Source organism: Crocodylus porosus, unplaced genomic scaffold, assembly GCF_001723895.1.
Source record: "Crocodylus porosus isolate Cpor-Errol unplaced genomic scaffold, CroPor_comp1, whole genome shotgun sequence".
NCBI classification, from domain to species: domain Eukaryota; kingdom Metazoa; phylum Chordata; order Crocodylia; family Crocodylidae; genus Crocodylus; species Crocodylus porosus.
The window spans coordinates 72,350,177-72,361,463 of NW_017728950.1; the positions used below are offsets into that span (position 1 = coordinate 72,350,177).

The 11,287-nt window shown below is 38.2% G+C and overlaps 1 protein-coding gene across 4 annotated transcripts in view; it reads left to right on the plus strand.

Moving 5' to 3' along the window:
- Positions 1 to 10,825, plus strand: part of NTRK2 (neurotrophic receptor tyrosine kinase 2) — a 318,801-nt gene extending 307,976 nt beyond the window's left edge. For 3 of the 4 annotated variants that reach the window (XM_019554967.1, XM_019554968.1, XM_019554969.1), the window contains 2 exons: positions 2,883 to 3,041; positions 5,545 to 10,825. In XM_019554967.1, coding sequence (XP_019410512.1) covers positions 2,883 to 3,041; positions 5,545 to 5,730 — 345 coding nt within the window. In that variant the 3' untranslated portion in view covers positions 5,731 to 10,825. The remainder of the gene's footprint in view (positions 1 to 2,882; positions 3,042 to 5,544) is intronic. The other variant, XR_002104663.1, reaches the window with a different exon arrangement.
- The last annotated feature ends 462 nt before the right edge of the window (positions 10,826 to 11,287 follow it).

Sequence of the window (11,287 nt, forward strand, 5' to 3'; positions counted from 1 at the left end):
GAGGTCACCAGCCCTGGGCACCAAGCTGGGGGAGAAGTACAAAAAATAGCAACCATTTCACTCCTGGCCCATGCACATCTGCTACCACCAGGTCAGTTACTTTCTCTGGCCTGAGAACCACCACTGCCCAGGGTGCAGAAATGCCCAGGTATGCCTCTGAATAAAACAGGCAGACAAAGTTTTTGAGTAGATGTGATATCTTTTATTAAACCAACTAAATAATTGGAAAAAATGTTCTTTACAAACTTTTGAGCATAACCACCCTGCTTCAGGTTTGTGCCCGAAAGCTTGCAAAGAACAATTTTTCCAACTACCTCTCTGCATTTTTAGATCAAAATTGATGGCGGACTTTATGACAACATGTGGAATCCAACTGCACTCTCTGACTATGATGTGTATTTTTGGTACATTACACTAACACTGAAATATTGACAAATAGCTGGAAAAAGATGTGCTAAGTCCTCTAGAAATAATGTGAACCCTGAATTAACTTTTATTAGGTTCTCCTATCATTTGGTCTTTTGACATCAGAACAAGAAAACCATTATTTACAACATTGTATGCAAAATCCCAGTAGGAGCAATGAGATTTTTAAAGAACAGATTTTTTTCCAAGTGAAAAAATCTGTCCTGTTGTGGTTTCCTGAACTAAATAAATTGTCAGACCAGAAAAATGTGTATAAAAAAACATCATGTATTCTTTGAAAGAAATTTTTCCTGGGGCTCTTCACAGTTATCGCCATCCAGAAGTAATCAGGATGCCAAATCCCAGTCTTGTAGTAGATTACATTTTTTCAAGATACGTAGGTTTATTCATATCTGTAATCTGTCAAAAACATATGTTTGGAGCAATAAGTGTTTTATAAAATGGAAAAAAAACAGTTTGTTTGTTTTTTTTAATTAAGGTTAAACACCAATTTTAATAACCTGTATCTTCTTGAGCAAATGATAAAAAATGTTTTGAGGACACTGATGCCTATTTTTCTATGCCTATATTTCCTATGAAATTTAACAGGTTCTGATTCAGGTGCTGATTCCAGTACATACAAATCCTTAATTAGTAGGTTACTTTAAGCAGAAGAGTGAGATGGATTTAAAGCTATCTAGACCAGGAGTTGACAAATTTTTGCAGGTGTGGGCTGACCTTTGCCACTCAGCTGTGGACCACAAGTCTCTAGCCCTTGGAGCATCCAGTTGCCTGTGCTTCCCTCTCTGATGTTTCCCATCCCCTCAGCTGCAGCGAGGGTCAGTACAGGCTCTGCAGTGAAAGGGACCTCTGCAGAAGGGATGGGTGGCACAACTCAGCTCAGTGCCACCAATCCCCCATGCCAGGCAGCACCTGTGCAAGTCAGATTGGACCTCTTTGCAGACTGGATCCTGCCCACAGGCTGTAGGATGCTGAGTCCTGAACTAGCCTACTTGGAAGTCATTTATTTAGGACTGGGTGGATAATTTGTTCTGACAAAATTGTAAGGTAAATTCTGCCCATCATGTCTTTGAAAATTATCCACCCCACAATTAAATTCTTTCCATTTATTCATTATTAAAAATTATTTACAGCTTTTCAATGCATCGTTTGGGTCTGCAGCTCATTCATGAACAAGTTACTCAGAATATTTTACATTTGCATTGCAGCAGTCAATCTCAAATCGTGTACAAGCTATGGAAGATGCCAAATCAAGACTAAATGATATATAGGCCCCATTGTATCATTTATTTTCTCTGGTTTGATTATTTATGTAGCTGAAATAGAATGAGCTTTGAATTACAGATTCAAGTATTAAATACGCAAATTATGCCAGGTATCCAGGCTGTAGCCATATTGGTCTAGAGGAAAAAGCAATCAAGGGTCATGATAGAGGTGATATCTTTTATTAGACCAACTAGATTTTTGTAAAAAAAAAATCTTTAATTGCAAGCTTTCAGGCGCAAACACACTTCATCAGGCATCGGAGAAAAAAAATGAACATTTCTCCTGGGTAGAAATGAAAGTTCATATTTCACAGGAGAGTTGAAGGAGGTAAAATCTCCTGTTTGGAAAAGTTCATTTTATATGCAGATTAGGCTCAGAGAAAAGTTGGAATAATCTGTTTACCTCAAAGTTTTTTGATGGTAAGCAGGATGTATTCATATTTCCTTCTGATTATGGTGTTTCATATTTCACAGAGAAGTAAATAGATGGGATGCTTTTCTGGGAAGCATTTCTTATCTGGTAAGGTATCTCTGAGCTAATAAAAAATATTACCTCTACCACAAGTCCAAATTTGCAAATTAAAATTCACTGTGTCTGTGAGTTTCTTATGCTCTGATACACTCCCCTGTGTGCAATTTGAAATTTTCAAATATTCAACCTAAAATTCACTTTTCTCAAATGCACTTGACTATTCACAGAAAACTCATCAGAACATTAAAGCTCATTTGCCAGGATAATGATATGAAACATCATGAGCACAGTCAAAGCAAATACCTGAATAGTTTCAGATTTTTAAGGCAAGTAAGGGGTTTCCCCTCTCAGCACATGTTCATTTCCTCATAGGAGGGAGGGGCTATTCCTGTGGGTCAGGCATAGAAGTGGGAATACAAATCATTCATGCTACAAGGTTGTCCACGTCAACCACCCTTTATGTGGAACTTTATTGAAGTCAGTGGGTTTCTGGAGGCTTTACTCTCTAGTGTGCTCTAGTGAATGCTTTAAGCTTGCATGGCCTGAGAGATGAATATATGAAATAATACCTTGCTAGTTAGATGTTATGAGCTCCTGAAGGCTAATGGAAATAAATCGGAAAAAAATCAATATTCACTTCCCCAGTTTGGCATCCTCTGTGCATTTTTTTGTCAGGAACCTGGGGGATTTCTTTAAAATATACTGTTTATTTCCTTCAGGTTGGCGGTCATACTATGTTGCCCATTCGTTGGATGCCTCCTGAGAGTATCATGTACCGGAAGTTCACCACTGAGAGTGATGTTTGGAGCTTGGGGGTCGTTTTATGGGAAATTTTCACGTATGGCAAGCAGCCATGGTATCAGCTCTCAAACAACGAGGTATGTATAATGCAGATGACAAAATGACATTGTAGGGTTCAATTGATGATGCTTTGCTGTGAATGTCATAAAGAAATCACACTCTTGTTTGGAAAGGATGACATATAAGCTTCATATTTATCCTTGCAATAACTACTGACTTGCCATATTTATGATACTATCCTGAGTGTTGTACTTAGATGCCACTTTTCTTCCTGCTTTTTTTTTTTGACCAAAAGGTAAGGTTGTTGTCCAGATAGGACTCAACCAAGCTGGAACTTGCCTTGGGTGAAGGAACAAGATGGCAGGGACAGGCCCAACATCTTACCAAAGAAAAGGCTAGAGTATCACTGCACAACCTCAAGTACATGTTTTTATTAGTTTGTGTGACTAGATCAGGTACAATACTGTTGTTTCACCTCAGGCTACAATCAGCGGGGGTTGGCAGGATTGGAAGTCCCTCAAAGTCTACAGCAACTAAAGTAGCAACATTCCCAGTAATCGATATCTGGGTCTTCAGTCCCCAACCATCTACCCCTGTGTTGCCTCCATAAAAAATATAGGATGGGATGATTCGGTTTGGCAGATGGGGACCTGCACTACAACAGCATAACCTGTTTTGCATGGGCAGTGCCCACTGCTGCTCTTCTGAGGTGGTAGTGGGTTCATGGGCAAGGAGGGAAGTGGGGCATACAAACTAAATACCCTTGCAGTACAACTGCTTGATGCCTGAAAATAGGAGAGGAAATCATCCTTCTGCTATTGCTACAAAAATGGAAAGGGCAATGCAGGGCAGTCTTTCTAACTCAGAAAGACACTGTCCGTCCCCCCCCCCCCCCCCCCCCAACATACATCATAAACACAGTGGTCTGACAGGAGAGAACCTGGGTTTGGGGATTTTAATGCTACCACATGTTTCTGTTTAGTGAAGTACACTCATATTAGTGAAGCTAATTGTACATGGTTACTATGTCATTGGCTTCTACATTATGGTGTTTATCCCAGGTAACTTTCCAGTACACAGGTGTTTATATAAAAAACCTACCAATCATTACCAGTAATTAGTGTACTTGCGCTTGGTTTCAGAAGACACTTGTGTGGGTCTCATGCTTGAACTGAGCCCTCAAAATGAACTACTCTCTCAGATGGGGCAGAAGGGGGACTGCAGGCATTGATCTTCCTTGGTTAGAATTTTTGGACCTTGATGGACCAGTTCTGCAAAGTTTATGCTACTGTACACGAATGAGCTATTGTGTTGAGAGGATTTCAGCTAAGAGGTCTGTCAGTGTAGCCCCTTTTATAAGAACTGCTTGTTTACCAGGAAGGGTTGTGAATGTGAAGATGACGTTTGAATTTAAAACATGGTAACTATATCAGTGTAACTCCCTATGTGGACACTCTGGCCAGATATAGACATTACACTTTTACTGGGATAAGTGTTCAGAAACTGATCTAAATCCATAACAGTACAGAAGTTCAGCACACATAGACTGGTTTAAAAATGGCAGAACCTGGTCTAAGATTTGCACAGACACCCCCGCCCCCCAAGGGCAAATCTGTGTTCTGTTCACTACCAATCTAAACTACACCACTTTCAGAAAAATGTGTAACTTACACCGATTCCACTGCAGGCTTTTTGAATGTCTGTACCTAGCCTCTTTTTCAGCTATAGAAGGGTGTTGTTTTTTTTCAGTGTGGCTTAAATTGCCTTGAAAGCAGTATAACTTAACTTCTAAAAAAGGCCCCTTGTATTCTGGAGTACAATTAATTCCTGTAACTGTGGAAACTTTCCACTGGCTCTTAATAACTTCAAAAGTGCCAGAAGTTTATTTCAAGAAGGAATCAAAGAGTTTGAATGTAACATCTTTTGGAATACAATATCTATGTACAATGGATTTGTACAATTGTGAGGGACTCTCCCTGCCACCATGTTCTCCTCAGGCAGCTTTCCTGGGATCCCCCATCAAAGGGAGTTCTGCACTGCCCAGGAAGTTAGTACAAAAAGTTGTACAGTCTGAGGAGGTATTAATATTGCACAGATCCCATTTGAGTTCCAGGGAGAATAGTGTCCCCATAGAACATCCCAGCTTCCAGCTTCTGCTCCATACTTGTGACCATCCACGGACAGATTCCTGGACCTACAAAGGATTTGTGCATGAAGGGATGATGCCACAGAGGTTCTGTCTCCTTTCTGCTTTCACCGGTTAATGAGATCATCATTTGAGATGATTATCCTTTAGCTCTATAAATGCACCTGACTGTATCAAGGGTTTTAAATACACCATGCAAGAGAGTCCTATACAAGAGAGCATTTTTGTCCAAGCATCAAATAGATACGGTACAAAACACAGAGTGTAAAATTCCCTGAAATGTACTGAATTCAGCAGAGCCAGGATTTCACCCAGTCCTCAAAGGTGGAAGCTTTGAGGAAGCAATTGACTTGCTGATGATGGAGAGCGAGGGGGGATGAGGAGGCTGTCCAACATTTCATCACTCTGCATATTCTTCCTTCGCTCTCTTACAGGTGATCGAGTGTATTACTCAGGGCCGAGTCCTGCAGCGACCCCGCACATGCCCAAAGGAAGTGTATGACTTGATGCTGGGTTGTTGGCAACGGGAGCCTCACATGAGGCTCAACATCAAAGAAATTCATTCTCTCCTTCTGAACTTGGCCAAGGCTTCTCCAGTCTACCTGGATATTCTAGGCTAGACGATCCTAGCATTTCCTCTTGGGCTGGGTGAATGAATATGCTCAACTGCCGCTGAACTCCATTACAATGTGTTCTTAATTCTGACAGTATTAATGACAAAGATGAGGAGAAGCTTTCAAAGGGCAAGCAATGTGCACTTCTCCATCTGTAGACACAGTATTGACTTTTCAGACATTACTGAGACGTATCTCGTATCTCTTTCTCTCACACTTCTGTTTCTCTCATTTTTTCTCTCTTCTCTCTTTCTAATCAACCTGGCTTCTGCATTATTGTATCTCTGCATAGACAAAGGCCTTAAAAACCGAATCTGTTATATCAGCAGAGACTCCAGTTTGCCCACCGCAACTAACAATGCCTTGTTGTATTCATGCCTTTGATGTGGATGAAAAAAAGGGAAAAAAATGACTCAAACTTTGGGACTTCTGCTGTACAGATACTGGGAGTTTCTATGGATTCACCTCTACTTTTTTGCTTTGCCATGTGGGTGGAAAAAGATGACTGGTGTTCTCTATGGGAAACATATTTCTGGCTAAGATAAAGCCAGATGGAAAGAAAACAGCATTGCATGATCCACTATATGGAGGAACTGTGGGATCAGATGGTATCCAACCCCACTAAAGACACTAAAATAATTTAATGAAAGAAAGGAAAGGAGTTGGTAAGGCTCTGAAAGCCTTTCTGAGGAGTAAAGGGATTGTTTAATAAAGCGTGTGCTTGGCTAGCATTTTCCATCACCAGATACAGTACAAAGGTCTGTGGAAAAGAAAAAAAAGATGCTGTCTGCATTGCACAAGATTATACAATGATATAATAAACTAGACACAACCCCCCAATTTTGTCTTACAGTAGAAAATTGTGATATCAGTATAACAAATGTTCTCCAGTTAGCCTTTGGTCACACAGGCTTATTAATGTACAGTATTAATTTCAGGGTCCAGTATTGAAGCTGAGGACTTCGATAAGATTAGGACAAGCTGTAGATGCAGTGGCAAGTTTATCTTATACTGTGCTTGTCAGGCAGCATATCTCTACCCTTCTCCCTCCCCATTCCCTTTCCCCTCACTGTGCAAGCAAAATTGTGCATGGTCTTTGTCTATTAATGCCCTTTGTGCAGAAACTATCGTTCATCTTGTTGTACACCCTGATAGGCATAGCAAATCCATAAAGGTATAACATATATTTAATTAGAAAGAGCTAATGGAGGTCATTAGCTACGTTCAAGTGTCTTTACCTTGTTACAGATATGATAGGCCGATACTACACAAGTAATCTAAAACATGGAAATCATAGATTATGTTTGAGCCATGACAGGGAATGATAGAATTAAGTCCCTGGAGATAACTAGATGTGATTCTGTGGTTATCACTTGCTATTCAGAGTGTACAGACCCTGACTTCAGCACCACTTTCTGGTTGGTATAGTGGTGCCATTCCCAGCATCCACTGTTTCTTAATTTATTTATTTTTAGTTGGACATGCATTGTATGCATACAGCACATGCATGGCACTGTGTAGACGGCAAGCGCATGGGCATATATGTTATTTTTCAAACAGATGCTGAAGATTTAAAATTTAGATTTAGGATTATTTTTATTATGAACTCTTACAAATGAAAACCAATCATACCTATTCCTCAAGAACATTTTGCCTCCCTCTGTGAGGGGGCGTTATTGCAAAAAATTGACTTTTTTTTAATAATATGAGCCAGATCAAAGAGTAATAGTTCTTCATCTTTGTGTTGTGGTTATTTTATTTAATAAATTAAGCATTTTTATTTTTCTAAGTGTTCCCATAACATTTTTAATATATACTTTGCTTGCAATTATTATTTATTATGGCACTTTGTTTTTCCGTAATAAGCTTTTAAAGCCAGTTCAAAAAGATTTTGAACATTTTTGGAAATAAAACAATTCACTGGATAAGCGATGAAGTTTAACTCTTCTCTCTGTCAGTGAAAAGAAGCATTACAAATAAACTTAACAATGTAATTATAAAGCCATATTCAGTATTTCTTTAATAAACCAGAAGTTATATGTGAACCACTATTGAAGTGTAAATACAAAAAAAAAAAAAGAAAAAAGCTAGAGGAAGATTGCTGTGAAATGGACTTTTAAGATTTTATCAAGGCTGTCTTAGAAATTCAGAGAGAGAGAGAGATAGAGAAAGTCTGGTTAGACAAAGACTGAACATTCAGCGAAACCCATTCTCATGAGAGTCTGAGTTATTTTTAAAGGAAACTTGAAATTCAGTTTTGGTTTAACAGAAGGTAGACAAGAAGACTGAAAGCAACAGAGTCTACTGGGGCAACGCTCTTAGTGTGAAGGGAGAGACGGTCACAGATTGAGAAGGGAAGGTGCCAAACTCCTTCCTGTTGTATTCTGCCATTGTTTCTTACAAAACCATGCATCCCCCTTTTCTCCAAGATACTGTTCTGTTGGAGAGAAGGCCATAAGCTGAAAGCAAAAAGGTGGGTTTTGCAAGTACTGAAAGAACATATACCAAAAAAAATCTGCAATTTGGCTTAGTGTCATCCCCTTTATACCTCACAAGAAGAGTATACTAGAGTTGTTAAGAAGAAAATAGCATGTAACAATGCACTGTGCAATAACATACTAGTAAGTAAGATCTAAAGGACCAAATGTTCCATAGAGCCAGAAGCATAGATGTACTTAGCCTCTCTCATAAGTGTGGGCAGTAGTGTATAAAAGCTATAATCAAAGTAGACAAGTTATTAAGTAAAGTTAAAACAACTTTTTTGTTAATTTATGAAAGGGGGTGTAACTAGCAGAACTAGCAGAAAGGAGGAAGAATTACATTCAAATGGCAATGAAGAGTGAGAGTATATGTACACATTCATTACGCTTGCAGCTTCAGCTAAATCTTGTAAACTGAGCAAATACGACAATCAGGCTCATTAAAAAATCTTTCTGGACTATGCTACAAACTGATCATATATATAATATAAATTATATATATGTATTTACATATGGAATGTATATATACATAGTATATACATATATGTATATGAGTGTTATAAAGATTTAATTTATACATATGCAGACAGGCATATACAGAATGTATGACTGTTTATATGTATAAATTTACAGACACATATTCTTACAAATGATAATTAGGATACAGTGTTATTAATTGGTTGATAAAGTCTGCTAAATAACCAAAATTCATTTTTTTCTTTGACATTTCTTTTTCTATGTTTATAGGATTTAACTTTTGAACTTGGGTGGAGGAAATACTAGAATGCCAGAAATATATAGAACAACCAACATTTTTGTCCAAAAGATTGTATAAAAGCAGTCTTACCATTCTCATCTTATCCATTGATTTCTCACAGGGAAATTAACAGATTGGCTTCAAAGTTCCAAGAAGAGATTTTGATTTACTATCATTTCTGGTTTGGGGCTATTGATTTATTGTTCATGAGCAACATTGCTGTTCCATTGGCATTTACACTTGTTGGAAGTAACAAAATAATCCAAGAATGAGCTGGAATATTCAGACTGGTAGAACAATGGTAAGAACGTCCAAAACCCTGCAGTAATAATAGCAGCAGCTAGTACTGGGCATTTTCCACATCCTGTCCTTCACCCTCAATAAATCTGCAGGACTCAGCAACTGGCTGTGGAGAAGAGTATTTGTAAAGCAACAGCACCCCATGATGCATGATGGAGTGTACAAGTTTTACAAAGGAGCTCATTCATTTTGATTTGTAAACAAATATATCTCTATATTGTCTACAGTTTAATAAACAATTGCCATTTATTTCTCTTTCTCTCTCTCTTTCTCATACTCCTCTTTGGAGCTATTTTTGTTATGGTTGATGTAGACTTTTACAAAACAAAAGAGAAAAGAAATTACCCAACAAAATGATTGAGTCACTGGCTGATGAAGTTACAATGCGCATGCGTTAGAACAAGACTGTCTCTGGGTTGCTGCAGCCTGTGAATGGATTTCAGATACTGCTATCAGGATACAAGGGGTGGGTAGGGGAGGTGTTGGGGTTTCTAGTTGAAGATGAAGGTTTTGATAGCACAGAAAGCTGTATTTTCTTGTTGTCAGGGCTGGGATGAACCACTGCTACTCTGAGTCAAGAGGTCCTTGAAAAGCCTTAGTTCAAACATCTTAACATCCTTTATTTTTCTTTTTATTCTTTTTGCTACATTCATCACAAATATGAAGCAAAAAAATGTCTACGTGTTGCAGGGAAAACACTGTGAATTTCACAACAACAACCAAGTGACTATTTTGCCATCTTTTTAACATACGTCTCAGGAGAAGAAATGGGAAATGATGGGTATATTATTTTACTGTCTATGCATTCTAGACCAGGTCTATGGTGTTTTTTGTTCGCTTGTTGAAGGTTCTGAGCGAAGATTGGCTGAAATGTATTTTATAAACACAGAATACTTTGGGCAAGCATAGTAGAAGCTGCTTGTAATGGGGCTGTTTGACAGGAAGATGTAAGAAAACAAAAATCAAATCAATTTTTTTTCAGAGGCCTATACCTTGCAGCTTAATGTATCTTTCTGTAACTTAAAGAAACACAAATGTTGAATAAGCAGCTAAGAATGTTTTATATACAAGTAATTCAATTCAATGTGGATGTTAATTACATCACCAATAGAGGGAGAATCAATTTACTATATACTTAATAGTCCCAGCCCAGCTCTCCACCTATACTTTATGTATATATTTCTAGATATCACTCTCTCTGTCTCTCAAGACCGAGAGGGAGATATCTACATATAAATATAGAACTCTATATTGTCACTAAAACTGTGACCTGGTGTTTAGAGCTATCTTTCTCCTTTCTTTTTAGTTTTCTTTTTTTTTAATGTAATGTCTCTGTGCAGCTATTTAGTGGTTCTTGGGTTGCAATTCGTTTATAGAAATCCATTGCTTTAAAAGATCCATTGCATCTTGGCTGATTTCAAAGTGACGCCTGAGTATCAGTGTTAAAAAGTTTTGTTTGTGAATCATGTGACCAGCTTCTCTCAACATGACATGGAAAGTCTCTTGTACTACAGTGTATTTAATAAAAATGATGTCTTACAATAAACAGTGTCATCCAAAAGAACGTAAGTGATACAATAATGATTGCTTGGAAATGTATACAGTTTTCCTGAAGCGTCTTGTCTTATTTGAATGCTTTTGCTTGCTTGCATTCTGTTTAAGGAAAAAAAATGGTAATGATGAATAGTTTAATGTGCTTGGAAACATGACATATTTGCACTCTAAAATTGTGCACACTAAAAAGGATCCTGTATATGTACTACATTATTGTGGGTTGAAGGAAGAGTCCCAGAGAAATGGGCTATCTGCATGTACACTGTCAGGGCTAACTAAAAACAACCAAGCTATGTGAGAACATATGCAGCCATTTGCTTATGGATACATATGCCCTTCAGGGAAGATGGACATGTGAATGCTTGTTTGTTGCAGTTAGTTACCATTTAGCACGTGCAGTCCTGCAATAAGTTGCTTGCCAGCAGGTGTGAATATTTTCTGGAGACTGTTTACATGCACATTTTCAAAATGT